This window comes from Lolium rigidum, chromosome 5, assembly GCF_022539505.1.
Source record: "Lolium rigidum isolate FL_2022 chromosome 5, APGP_CSIRO_Lrig_0.1, whole genome shotgun sequence".
Classification (NCBI taxonomy): domain Eukaryota; kingdom Viridiplantae; phylum Streptophyta; class Magnoliopsida; order Poales; family Poaceae; genus Lolium; species Lolium rigidum.
The window spans coordinates 136,984,466-136,999,443 of NC_061512.1; the positions used below are offsets into that span (position 1 = coordinate 136,984,466).

The 14,978-nt window shown below is 46.4% G+C and overlaps 1 protein-coding gene across 1 annotated transcript; it reads right to left on the bottom strand.

The window, feature by feature from the left end:
* Positions 1–7,258: 7,258 nt before the first annotated feature.
* On the bottom strand, positions 7,259–10,290 carry LOC124656462 (septin and tuftelin-interacting protein 1 homolog 1-like). The gene is made up of 2 exons (XM_047195200.1): positions 10,197–10,290; positions 7,259–7,989 (listed from the first exon to the last, which is right to left on the bottom strand). Exons 1-2 carry the CDS (start codon positions 10,288–10,290, stop codon positions 7,259–7,261), a joined length of 825 nt encoding a protein of 274 aa, XP_047051156.1.
* Positions 10,291–14,978: the final 4,688 nt, after the last annotated feature.

The window sequence follows — 14,978 nt, forward strand, 5'->3', positions numbered from 1 at the left end:
AAAAAATTCCACCTCTGCTAAAATATCTTTATTCTTAAGCCAAGAAACGTCAAAACGAAACTCTCTTTTTTTCCAAGAATTACCATTCAAGTCGCCAGACATGAGGAGTAAGGGGCTATGGTAACTAGAGGAAACACATTCTCCCACTCAGGGGACATAAGGATCCTATCAAGTTTCTCCAAAGTTGGGTTATTCTGATTATTAGACCACGTATATGCACCACTTGACATATGAATTCCTCTCAACCCAAGCATATGAATTATAGAATTAAAAACATCAGAAAAATGAGATAAGGAAGATTTCTTATTCTTCTCCCCAGAATGTCTAAGAATATTAAAATCTCCACCAATGATATAAGGACAATCGATCGTATGACAAAAGGATGACATTTCGGCCGGGAACTCATTCTTTCTATCATCATGAGCCGGACCATAAATGGTTAGCAAGGACCATTTTCATTTTTTTTTATTATCCCAAAGGTCCAACCTCAAAATAAAATCACCAATCTTGTGTCCAAGGACACCAAAGGAATCTTGCTTTACACCACAAAGGATCCCACCAGATATGCCAACGGAAGGGAGCCATTTCCAGAAGAAACAACCACTAGGATCAATTTTTCTAAAGAACTTATCATTATACGTCCGCTTCATTGTGTCTTGAAGACAAATGAAATCCAACCCATGATTTCTAATAAGATCTGTGAGACAAGCCGACATGCCTTTTTCCCACACTTCTACAATTCCAAACGGCTCCTATCATTTAAATCTGGATGGAGTGTATTTTTGTCTGATAGCTCTACCAGGAATATGGGTAGAGGTATGATACGTCTCCGACGTATCGATAATTTCTTATGTTCCATGCCACATTATTGATGATATCTACATATTTTATACACATTATATGTCGTATTTATGCATTTTCCGGCACTAACCTATTAACAAGATGCCGAAGAGCCGATTGCTTGTTTTACGCTGTTTTTGGTTTCAGAAATCCTAGTAAAGAAATATTCTCGGAATTGGACGAAATCAACGCCCAGGGTCCTATTTTGCCACGAAGCTTCCAGAAGACCGAGGGAGAGTCGAAGTGGGGCCACGAGGTGGCGACACACCAGGGCGGCGCGGCCCAGGCCCTGGCTGCGCCGGCCTGTGGTGTGGGCCCCTCGTGCCGCCTCTTTACCTGCCCTTCCGCGTACTTAAAGCCTCCGTCGCGAAACCCCCAGGACCGAGAGCCACGATACGGAAAACCTTACTGAGACGCCGCCGCCGCCAATCCCATCTCGGGGGATTCTGGAGATCACCTCCGGCACCCTGCCGGAGAGGGGATTCATCTCCCGGAGGACTCTTCATCGCCATGATCGCCTCCGGAGTGATGAGTGAGTAGTTCACCCCTGGACTATGGGTCCATAGCAGTAGCTAGATGGTTGTCTTCTCCTCATTGTGCTTCATTGTTGGATCTTGTGAGCTGCCTAACATGATCAAGATCATCTATCTGTAATTCTATATGTTGTGTTTGTCGGGATCCGATGGATAGAGAATACTATGTTATGTTAATTATCAAGTTATTACCTATGTGTTGTTTATGATCTTGCATGCTCTCCGTTATTAGTAGAGGCTCTGGCCAAGTTTTTGCTCTTAACTCCAAGAGGGAGTATTTATGCTCGATAGTGGGTTCATGCCTCCATTAAATCTGGGACAGTGACAGAAAGTTCTAAGATTGTGGATGTGCTGTTGCCACTAGGGATAAAACATTGATGCTATGTCTAAGGATGTAGTTATTGATTACATTACGCACCATACTTAATGCAATTGTCTGTTGTTTTGCAACTTAATACTGGAAGGGGTTCGGATGATAACCTCGAAGGTGGACTTTTTAGGCATAGATGCATGCTGGATAGCGGTCTATGTACTTTGTCGTAATGCCCAATTAAATCTCACTATATTTATCATGTCATGTATGTGCATTGTTATGCCCTCTCTATTTGTCAATTGCCCGACTGTAATTTGTTCACCCAACATGCTTTTATCTTATGGGAGAGACACCTCTAGTGAACTGTGGACCCCGGTCCTATTCTTTACATCGCATACAATCTCATCGCAATACTTGTTTTATCGTTTTCTCGCAAACAATCATCTTCCACAAAATACGGTTAATCCTTTGTTACAAAGCAAGCCGGTGAGATTGACAACCTCACTCGTTTCGTTGGGGCAAAGTACTTTGGTTGTGTTGTGCAGGTTCCACGTTGGCGCCGGAATCCCCGATGTTGCGCCGCATTACATTCCGCCACCATCAACCTTCAACGTGCTTCTTGGCTCCTCCTGGTTCGATAAACCTTGGTTTCTTTCTGAGGGAAAACTTGCTACTGTCTGCATCACACCTTCCTCTTGGGGTTCCCAACGGACGTGTGTCAACTGCACGCATCAAGGTATCAGACTTTTTTTGACTTCTAGTAATAGGTCTATTCACCACTATATTATTCCTGCTATTATTTTTCTCACCCTTCCTAGATTCCACAAAAATGAAATCATCCATGTTATCATTCTCATTCTCATAATCAGATGTCCATTCCATAGATAGGGGGATTTTACTGCCATCCACATTTTCAATAACCAAAGATTGCATTTTTTATTATTTTTATCATCTAAATTTCCTCTAGCAATCTCCATTTCCCTAATCAAGTTAACAGACTCAAAGTCATCACTACCCATTTTAGCTGCCCTATTCATGATATCCAAATCAGATAGAACAGAGAAAGAGTTAGGAGATTCAGGGGGTTTGTCACCTTGCAAATTGCGCTTCTTGTAGACATTGGTCGCCCGCACCAGAACCTCGACGTTGGCTGTCTCCAGGTTTCGCTTGCTAAACCTCCCAACTGGCTCCACCATTTCAGCGCTATCAAGACCTCCTTCACTTTTTTCTTCCTCGCCATGTGAATCTGTCACCTCATTCACAGGGGAGTCCCCAGGGGATTGAACAAAGTATGTTGCTGAATAAGGAAGTGGCGAATTCTGTTGGCATTCCACCTCCACCACATTAGGAAGATTCGGCCAAATCTCTTTGCTTAGAGATTGACAGTAAGGGAACAGTATTGTTGGAATCATTTTTGGGTGGACATCAGATAAATATATTTCTTTGGTAGTAATAGGCGTCCCAGGAGCCATGGCACATCCTCCCATCCATTTTGAACCACCATTATGCACCACCATAGCTTTCCATGATAGCTCTCACTACTCACTGCCACATTTTCATCAACCACCACATCGCATTTGTTCCTCTCTGACACATGAAAGGAATTCATCCCATTTTGCTCTTTGCTCATCTTATCCTGCTCTTCAGTAACTTGTTTCTCAGGAAGAATTGAGTGTTCATAGGTATCAACCACATCACCCATGCTAGGTATTACATTTATCTCCGTAGCATGAGCAGCAGTATCTCCCATAGGGTTCATCACATTGGACACAATCTCAGCCATTTTATCTCGGATAATTTCCTCAATCAGCAAGTCACCCTCCCCCTCATTTTCATTTTCTGATTCATGTTGTGAGACCGCTTCTAGTGTAGAAACATACGTTTTTCCATAAGATGTCGAACCAGATCTCTGCTGACCACCAGTTTATTCCTCAGAAGATTCATAATTAGTTGTGTTCTCAGTTCTAGCTCTCTTTGGGGAAGGAGCACCCGAGTTAGAATCCACAGGAATCATACTGTTATTTCTAGGTTGCCCTCCCACCACAACTTTATCCACTTCATAGTAAAACCAGTAGAAATTGTCCCCTAGACAACCTTCAGCCCTATCAGGGATCTTTGAAATATCTCTACACCCAATAAGGATCCTAACATATTCGGGGCGATGTAAAGTGGACTTGTCAATGTCTAAAGTAACACCAACTAGCGAACCAGCATAAGCAACATGAGCTTCATTTCTTTTCTCAGGAGGAATATTTCTCACACGAACCCAAGCTTTTTTGTAATTTTGAGCTTGCACCGACATCGTTAGACCAAGGAGATAGTTTCAGAATAGCATTTTTAGTCGTCATCTTTAATTCATTCCCCCAGCAACAAGCACTTCCACTTCTTTTTGACTAGGAAATCTTATGGAGAATTGCATATGGCTAAGAGGCCTCGCAGTACATCTCCACCCAGGACCAAAGAAGCCACCCTCATTGAATTCCTTCTCAATATCTCTGGCTAAAACATTGCCCTCTTTCACTGTTAAATCACAGTACTTGCTTTCTCTTTCACTTGTTGAGGCGAGCTACTATCAGGAAAATAGAAGAACCCTTGCCCAGGAGACTGAAATCCGCACATACATGCCACACATTGCCAAGGAAGGAGAACTTGACAGATACTTGACATATGCCCAAGTTTACCACAGCAAGCACAACGGATGGTCGGACAGTAAGCAGGAAGGTGTCCAACAACATTGCAATTTGCACAGGGAGTAGGATAATCCTGCCCTTCACTCCTTACAGGTCTATTAGGAGGTACCTGACGATTTGCAGCTTGATTACCACACCCACCTTGAACAGCAGCATCACGATGCTCATCAGATGCTCGCTGGCCACCACCAACGGAGGAGGAGTTCTGACCAGACCCCTCCTGGAAGTCGCGCTGCCAGACGAGATTCCGACCACCACCGAATCGACCTCCGCCAGGGCCTCCATTAGGAACCCCACGCCCGCCTCCACCAGGGCCAACTCCTCGCCCCATCCCCCCCCCGCCCCCAGCTCCTCCACGCCCTCCGCCACGATCTCCTATCGCCGGCGAATGAGCCCGAGCCGGATGTGGTACGGGACGAGAGGTAGCCGCCACCTGCGCGAAGGAGCGGCGATCTCCGGCAACTTTCCCCGGCCACCAGTCAAAGGACTCACGGTAGGGAGGAGGTGAAACCCTAGAAATCCCCCAGCAGTGGCTAAACAACGATCCCAAATCAGAGTTGGTGGCTAAAGATTGTGAAGAATATGCCACGGATATTCCTTCTCCGTCTGTCCCCGTGGCTGATTCTGTTACCGTCGAAGCTCTTGACGGCACACCAATGGAGATGGGGAGACGTTACCCATGGCCACAGACGGCGGTTTTGTCAAAGGCACCCGATGCGATCCGACCTGAAAATCCATGGCACAGGGAGAGCCACGTGGTACCCCCGAAGGAGAATTGCCTCTGTCATGTTTGAAGAGAGATTCCGGCGGCAAGGGCCTCGCCGGAATACGCGCATCATGGCGGAGGAAAGCCACAGCCCCGCCTAGCTCGATCACCTCGTTCACCCGCAGCAGCCGCGAGTCCTTGATCCTTTCCTTGTCGTCGAGAAGAAGGATACGCCTCGCCGCATGGTGCACCATGAGGACTCCGTCGAGGAAGGGGGAACTCCGGCGATCACCGGGAACGGGAAGGGAAGCGTAGGTGACACGCCAACTGGAGACGCGAGAGGAGGACGCCATCCGATATTTTCTTCTATACTTGTTTTCTAGTGTTATTTCGCCATATAAGGTTGTCCCTGTGACCCCCGTTTTCTGTAATGCTTTTCATTCTTGAGATCGAACCTCTTCTAAAAATTCTTGGCCTGGCTACTCTGCACGAGGTGCTCTCTCCCATTCGCTCGTGTGTTGGCTCGTTTGCGCACCTCTCTCTATGTAGATGATTTTACGATCTTTCTTAACCCAGTGCCTAAAGAAATCCATGTTATGCATCGCATACTTACCCCTTTTGGAAAGGCCTCAGGAGTCAGGACTGGTCACAAATCTTGGCAAAACCATAATTTACCTAGCTGATGTGATAATATTGACCTTCCGCGTGGCTCATCTTTGCACCTTTCCATGTCGTTATCTTAGTCTTCACATGCAAGTTCCGAAAGCTATCCAAACATTATATCAGCTGCTCTCTAACTTTGCAGATCATTGCAATGTTAAAAAATATGTACAATGTTACCTATAACCAAATATCGTGGTAAGTGTCTGCTGCTAATTTGATAATCATGGAAACATAATATTGTAACTAGGGCGAAGAAAAAAATCATCGAAACATAACAACACGTGATCTAGCTTTGAAGCCCTCATCTAGACAAATTCATCAATTTAAACGGATTGCTAATAAAATTAATGATTTAGGATATAAAATATTTTGAATTTTTGAATATTGCAATTAATATGTTGATGCCATCATGAGGTGTAGATTTATGCATGCATGCATATGCTCCCTCTGATAAGGAAATGGCACACACAACTTGCCACCGCATGGGAGAGAGTGGGTGTTGGCGCCTCCAAATATATTTCCCTCGAGTGTCATTTACCTCTCCCCTTTCTCTCTCCACCCCTCCTCTTCTTGAGAGTCGTCTATGTCGTCCCAACTCCTTTCCCATCTCCTCCAGCGGCCTCACCTGCCGGAGTGGGTGGGGAGGGGGAGGCCGGCGTCCTTGTGTAGATAGGGTTAGTGGTAGGTGTAGTTGTAGGCGTCACCCCTGCGGAGAATGGCGTTATGCCATGGAGGTTCCCCTCGTCGGTGCCATGGCGCGGTGCTGCGAGGTCGGCGGATCTGCTCGCCGGTGAGTCACCATGGTGGTGGCTGCAAGTGGGAGGCAGATCTCAAGAACCCTTCTTCAATAAGCGTGTTGGAGCTCCTACTGTTGCATATCTCGCTAGATCTGGCCGCCTCGGTGGCGGAAGGAATGGTGAGGCCTCAAGATTGCTTGGCGGAGTTCATCAGTGACGGCAAACTCGAGCCACCTCTACCTTCGGCTGAAAGGAAGGCCAGTCCATGCACTAGCGCTTCATGCACCTGGGTATCTTCATCCTCCTGGACAGCGTGCCATTTGGGAGGAGCGCTTCCTCGACTTCGGTACGGCACCTCACATCCACATACAAATACAACAGAACTAAAGACAAGTCACACGATTATTTGGAAGTTGTGCTTAAATAAAAATAACACGGCGTCAGATTTAATTATTAACAGGGGTCTATTTTGCTCGGTAAACAGAATACAAGAAGCAATCATCGTTGCTAGTAGTAGTAGTAGTAGTAGTAGTAGTAGTAGTAGTAGTAGTAAAGATGATATCATTTACTATTTTTTATATCTACATCATACTAGTTCATAACATGCTGAGATGATCACCATATTACATCGGTAATAGCTAGTAACTACAAGTTCACTAGACAAGCTGCGTGCACTACCAAGATCGAAAAAAGAAAGTTCACTAGACAAGCTGGCGTGCACTACCAAGATCGAAAAAAGAAAGTTCAATAGACAAGCTGCGTGCACTAGCTACCAACTATAGCCTGAGGTCCTGCATCCCAAGATCAACCATAGCGACGCCGGCATCTAGACGCGCGAGCACGTGTTCATCCTCAAGCAGCTCCGGTGTGAAGAGCTTCTTCCAGCCCGCACACCACGCGAGGGCTTCCTCCAGCGGTGGCCTCGCGGTGCATTGCAGCCAGTGGCGCATCGCGCTTTCCCATTTCTCGAAAAACCGCTCTTCCTCTAGGATCGACACCATGTCCTGCGCGCTCACGAGGGGCGCCCAGAACATCGCAATCCGGAAGGAGGGGTCGATCTGCTTCGGCGGCGTGATCCTCAGCTCCCGCACAAGCAATGCTAGCCTGGGCACGACGTGGCGCCGGGCGAACCTGTTCCATTGTACGGGATCCAGGTAGTCCTTCCATGGAGAGACGGCGTCGTAGAGGTGGGTGATTATCTTGCTCTCCACGGTGTCGTAGAGGCTTTCCGGCAGGTGGCCGATGAGCGGGATCCATGGGCGTAGCCAGTTGTGGCAGCCCGGGTCCCACGACGGCTCCCACTCTCGCGCGCCCGCCGCCACTGTCGGCATGATCACCTCCTCGACGATGTACCGCGTGACGGAGGACGGCAGCGTGGCTTTCCACTTGCCTAGCTTGCGCTTCTCCCCGCGCTTCCCCTGGAACACCTTCCGGGACTTGACGATCGCGGCCAGCGATGATACCTTGCCCCCGCGCGCCAAGGCCCGAGCCCTCCTTGTAGCCCCACCTCCGCATCATCCTCGCCACCGCATCTGTGGTGCACGCTAGGCTTCCTGGCAGGTTCGATGGATATGATGTGTGGGTTTGGTTCATGCTCGGCTCTAACACCGCCATGCCAGCCAGTGGACGGTGGCTAGTGTTGGCGCTTTCCGGCGAGGTTCCGCTGTATACAAGCTAACAAGATCGTTTGGTCTAATCAGCGGGGCCGCGGGGTAGATGTCTATATATATATATATTCAACCTAGCTCGTTACCACTTACCAAGTAGGATTAGAAGCACAGGCCGTGCTTAATTACAACAGCGAGCAAACACTGTCCCTGCAGAAATCGGACGGTTAGGTAATTCAAACCCCAAAAAGAAACGGAAAATTCTAATTTCGCTAGACGCTAAAACCGATCGGTCGCGACTTCGTGTTTTATGCGGGAAAAAAGAGATCAGAATTCAGAAGTCATCCTCGTTTTCAGTCTGAACTCTGAACAAAGCCACGGCCCTCGCAACCGTTGGATCGGGACGGTCGAATTAGTCAGTCCTCTCACTCCCCCTCCGGTTTCAAATGTCCAAATCCTGTGATTGCTCGATCCCGCCACAGTCACCTCCCCCCTTCTCAAGGCTGGAGGTCTTAACCTCTTTTTAGAAAAATCATTGATTTATACTTCAATTTTTTGCTTATATTCTAAAACAAATACCCAGTAACCCATTAAACATATCATAGGAAAATAATTATACACGCAAAAATTATGATTTTTTGTAGATGATTTCATAGGGTGCAATGTGCATATTTTTTTTAGCATCCCATACATAAGTTCTATGTAACAAATAATCAAACGACAAGAATTTCATAAACTGTCTATCCAAGAGTATTTGTCCCAACTTTTGGATGAGAAATTAATGTTCAAAATGAGGTTTGTTATACCCTATAAAGAATCATCAAACAAATTGGGATTTTTCTATGGATAACTATTTTTATGATTTGTTTAGTGTGTCGCAAGTATTTGATCTGTAAACTATATATATACCAAGTTTTTCAGTAACCATATATACTTCATATAAAACCCCTCGGTTACATCCTAGTGTGCGACCACAAAAAAATCATATTTTTTTGGACGAATAATCATATTTATATTTTCAAAGGTTCTAATTTTTTTTTACTATAATTGAAGCATTTAATACTTGATTACATGACCAATGGTGGTAGAAACAACAATAAATTAGATGAACAACCGTGAAAACTACAAAAACCGATCGAAGTGGTGGTTTGTGCAACATGTGAAGTAAGACATGGTAAAACTGCAATTGATACTCTCAAAACAAGAAATATATAGTAGGGAAAATCTATTTATTTATTTTGAATAGGGAAGGGTCCAGAATCACCCGATAGCTCCATTCATTGAAGCAGTGGGCATACAATTACAAAGACGACCCTACAGAAAAAGTACGTTACAACCCGATCCTCATTATTCGCAACAAGGATCCTAGAGCGAAAAAGGAAAAAAAAAAAAAAGGCGATCCGGCCCTTCGTCTCCACTACAGATCTGGGACATCTAGGAACGGCCAACTTACTCCAAGTGGTGTAGTCCCCTGCGGCTAGGCGGGTAGTCCATTGCTAGTGGTAAATTAACCCTTGCAATATTGATTCATATGACTTCTCCAATAGCTTCACCGGTTTAACTGCTCATCATTACCCAAATTGGGATTCACTAGAAGTTAAACTGGTCTACATTCTTCTTCACATCAAACTCAACAATAACTACAAGATCATGGCTTTGACCAAAAGATCAGGGCTCCTGATACACAATGCCTGACTCAAACCTGTAGCATCATTATAGGAAGATGTTACCCCCATCTCCTTGCAAATCAGACCTTTGATCACCCAATTCTTTGTAGTGAGTTTGCCAATTATTCTAGGTAGACTACTTGCCAAGCAAACACCTTCGCCCACTGCTTGCCAAGCACCACTGCTTACTTACTTTACGTTACAAGAGTGTTCATCCAGATTACAACAACAACAGCAACAACACTCAAAACGCACAAAAGAATAAACTTGGAGCACAGAGTGAACTAGGCATCGAAAGTGAACCGGGACACTCGGAAGTTCCAAACATAAAGCAATAACCTTCTAAGGAGAACTACGTCGATGAAGATGAGCAACACGCTGGATGCCAGAGCATTGTCATCCCGTCTTCGGTCTCTGTCACTGGAGGGAACCTGACTAACAAGGGACATCGTTGGCAGCAGGCCAGAGCTCTCCTGGAGCCCGAGTCAGCGCACCAACAAATGTTGCATCACGCCAAGACATGTACACCACCATCGCAAACATCGCCTCCCAGAAGCTTCACCGCCAGCACCAACACCACTGCCAACTGAGAGACATATCATGGGTGAGATCTAAGATGGCGCCTTTGGGAAGGAAGCGACACCAAAAGTTTCCTCGCCACCCGATCCGAACGGATTTAGGGTCTTTACCCGAAGCGACATGACGGATAAGGAGGAAGTCGCGGCTGCATCTTCAAGGCAAGAAGAAAATGGCGCCCACGGGCACTCGTCACTCCCAAGTCATCACGCTGCGCGCATGACCATAAACACCGGGCAGCATCCGAGCCGCGACACCTGCCGGAGCGCCGCAGCTCCCACCGACCAGGGCCGCCGCCCTTTAGAGAGCCCACCCTCGGCTATGGTGGAAGAGGACACGCTGCTTGCACGAGGCTGGCCACCCCAACCACCGCATCCGAGCAGAGCTCCATGGCCACCTGCACCACTACTCATCGGTAAAATCAAGCCGGAAAATACAGGCCAGGGACAGAAGTTGGAGTCGCCCAGCGATGGCCAGAGCGGTTACCTTCTCCTCTCTGCATTCATCGTCATAGGTAGCAATGATGTACTACTGTATATATTCGTATGGGGAGCGAGGTCACAACCGCCTCCCGCCTCCCGGAAGAAGCAATCAAGCAGCCAGCCTCCCCCTACCTCTCGCCTCTGGTTCAATTCCTTCGCTGCCAAGAAAGACCAAACCCCGGCAACATCCCGCCTCCGCAACAAATCCCCGCCGGCCTCGCCTCCGGCTCCGGCTCCGCCTCCCGCTCGCCGCCATGCCTCCCGAGCCCCAGCGGGACGCGGAGATGGCGGAGAAGTACGGCATCTCGCTGGAGGTCCTCCGCGAGGGGCTTCCCCACGCGCTGCAGAGCGCCCCCGACGGGCAGATAAAATTCGGCGACCCGCTCCGCGTCCGCGTCGCCACCGCCCGGCAGCTGCAAGAAGCCGTCGACCTCATTCTCGAAACCGCAGCCTCCTTCGGCGACACTCCTCCTCGGCCTCCTTCCGCCACGGACTGCTACGTCGTCCCCTACTCGCCGCCCAGGGAAGCCCCGGCGCTCCGCCAGCTCCTGGCCGGCGCGCCTTACGTCACCGTGCGGAACATGGGCGTTCTGGAGGCCAAGGAGGAGGCCCTGGCTCAGATAACCCGGAGGATCGCGGCCGTGGAGGAGCTCATCGGCATGCTCCGGAACCTCGCCGCTCGGCTCTTGCTTCGGCACCAGAACCCCGCCGCCAATGCCAAGCGTCTCTTCGCCCTCAAGATACGCTACGTTCTCTGCAAAATTAGATCCGGTAAGCACACGCATTCCTCGTAATTCAGTCCATGTGGATCGATTGCCTATCATATGCCTGTACTCTAATTGGCTAGTTGTAAACAGAGCACCACAGAGATTTGTTTTCTTGATCCGATGCAAGTTTGTGGCAAATGTGGCATAGTCTTTTTCAAGGATAATGGATAAATTCACTTTCATCTACAGCATGTTTTACACCTTGCAACGCATGCCATGCCTTCCACATTTTTAGCCACCGGGCATATCACTGAATTGGGCCAAGGACTCTCTGGCTCTAGTCGAGGCCGTAGATGCTGCAAGCTGGTTCTGTTACACCACTTACAACCCCAGCATTCGACAATCGCATGATAACAACTCTCTGGCTCTAGGCGTAGATGCTGCAAACATTTTCCAGTTACACCACTTATTTCTTTTGGTAGGCACAAAACCTGTTCCATGCAAATACCTCTGGGGAACGTTTGCTTTCCATATCAAATTCCAAACCAAACCGTCCTACTTTCATTTTCTGAGTCTCCCTTTACCCTTACTCATACCTTCATATAGAGCTGGTTTGCAAGCACTCGTTACAGTGAAATAGGCTGAATTTTCAAAATGCCAGGCTATGAAATCCTCTTGGGCTTGTCTAGCCAAGAGAGTCTTATTTAGCATTCCCACATCTCTAAAACCTAGGCCGCCAAGCGTTTAAGGGTTTTACCATGTTCTGATCATCTTCATGTAATCATCACAAAACCCTGCTGACGTTTTGACAGTCCTGTCACATGAGTAGATAGACTGTGCTACTGAAACCTGTTGCCTTCATCCTCCCTTCTGTACTTGGCAGCCCTGAGTGCTTTTCCTTGAATGATGTTGTACTTCCAGGATGCCTTTTATGTCCAGACATTACTCTCTGAACAAATTGTATTGCGTCTAGTTGGTGTTAATTAACCCTCAGCACGCCTCAACATGTAGGTGACATCGACACAGCTAAGGGCTTGCTCGCTGGTGTGCCTGGGATCGAAGGTAATGCTGCTGAATTTGGACAGGAAAGGATACTGGAAGTCGCCGGTGATCTCTCTGAGTTATATCTTGAGGATCTCGATGTAGTGGAAGAGGATGAAGTGTCTGATGAGATATGCAGACTGATCCTTGCTGAGGTCTCTTCGTCGCATTGGCGTGATAAGATGCAGCTGATTGATGACGACCCTCGTCTTCTAGAGTTCATTGAAGATACTATTGCGGAGCTTCAAGGGAGGGTGACTCTCTACGAGGAAATAACCACAGAGCCATCACTGATAGGAGCTTCACATGTTGATTTTGATGAGCTCTGAAGGTCTTGACTGAGAAGTGGAAAGACGGATAGCTGCTTCATGCAGATTTTGGGAGAGGTGTGCGCGCAGGTGTTGTCTGAGTAGGGAAAGGGTGATTCGCAGGAGGTGTTGTTGTCATGCTTGATACGTCTCAAGTTACATCCGGAAAAAGCTGGAAAAACACTGCTAGTTTGGTATGGTATCTTTGACAATCTACCCCTGTAACTCTAGAGTGGTGTGGTCAGCAATCTTCTTCGGCTTGATTTACCATGATCTGTTTCTCTGTTACAAAGACATCTGAGTAAGCAGTTGTGGGTTCATTCAGGTAACCAAAGTAGCTTCAGATTGACAGAGATGAAATATATTCCTTAAAAGTTAGGGTACAGTATCACTTTCTTCATTCAGGTAACTGAGGTAACTCTTGAATGAATGGGAACAAACCAGCCATATGTACGTCAACTGCCACGCGCAGTTACTTGCTATGCTACACTGATTGTTGTTGCTAGTAGTGTCTTTCTTTAGCATGCAATTAGTGTTACCACTTGTATTTATTACTGCGAGAAACGAATTGAGGTTATCTGTTGAGACGCAAAACACGAGAGATTAGGACAATTTCTTGCTGTGATGTTGATAATTTGCTTGGACGGCTTGCTCCATGTCCCGAGCATGTTCCATTGCATCATATAGACTGGCCGGTTTCAAGGGCTTAATGTAGTGTTTGATTTCTGGTCTCAAACCATTGATGTAACACTTAACATAATATGCATCTTTGACCTCCGGGTTTTCCTTTCTGTATTTGGACATCTTTTCCTCAAAACGATCTGTGTACTCAGACACAACCTTACCAACTGCCTTGTTTCAGGCATATTCGTAGCAGCTATTGGGACACAACCATTTTAATGCCATGAATCTCAGGCCCTGTACTCAGTTTCCTGCTTTTTTAAAGAACAATCTGCTAATCAAAGACAATGTTTACAGGTATAGTTTCAGAGTAAGGAATACTAAGCCACAGGTGGCGTCTTACTAGCTCCATGCGAAATCATATACCCAGTGGTGTAAATTAGTTGAGCAATTTGTTCAAGGTGGAAGCGTGGGAATAAGAGTCAATGATGACATTGGCCATTATTTTCAAACTAAAAATGGTTTAAGACAAGGTGATCCGTTATCGCTAATGCTTTTCAACATTGTTGCAGATATGCTCGCCGTCTAGCTAGGGCTAAAGAAGATGGTCATATAGGTGATCTCATACCTCATTTGATTGAGGGAGGGGTATCAATTCTGCAACATGCTAATGGCACAATTTTGTTCATGGAGCATGATTTAGAATAAGCAGTTAATATGAAGTTAATATGAAGCGGTTAATATGAAGTTAATATGAAGCTTATCTGGTCTTTCTTCGAACAATTGTCTGGTCTAAAGATTAGTTTTCACAAAAATAAAATTTTCTGTTTTGGGAAGGCCAGGGAAGGGAAGCAACAGTATAAACAACTCTTTCATTGTGAGGCTGGTTCTCTCCCTTTCCGTTATTTGGTTATTCCTATTCACTATCGAAAACTAAAGATTTCTGAATGGTATCCAGTTGAAAGTCAGTTTGAAGGAAACTTTGCTGCTAGGCGAGCAAGATGTTATCATATGGAGACCGTCGTGTACTCGTTAATTCAATGTTCGCTGGTCTACCAGTGTTCATGTTATCTTTCTTACAAATACCTAAAGGGGTACGAAAGCGTCTTGACTTTTACAGATCTCGGTTTTTCTAGCAAAGTGAAGATAGTAAACGTAAATATCGGTTGTCTAACTGGAATATTTTTTTAGGTTCTCGATGTTAAGAACAGCTGCTTACTCAACAAATGGTTGTTCAACTTGATAAATGAACAGGGCGTGTGGCAAGAATTGCTACATAATAAATATTTGTCCAAAAATCATTATCTCAAGTCCAAAGCAAGCCGACATACTCACCGTTTTGGAAAGGCCTTATGAACGTTTTTGAGAAGATACTTGGCTAGGATTTTCAAAGTTGGTCTTTAGCGAAGGTCTTTTCAAAGTTGGTGACGGAAAACAATCCGTTTTTGGGAAGATACTTGGCTAGGATTTTCACCGTTAGCTCAGCA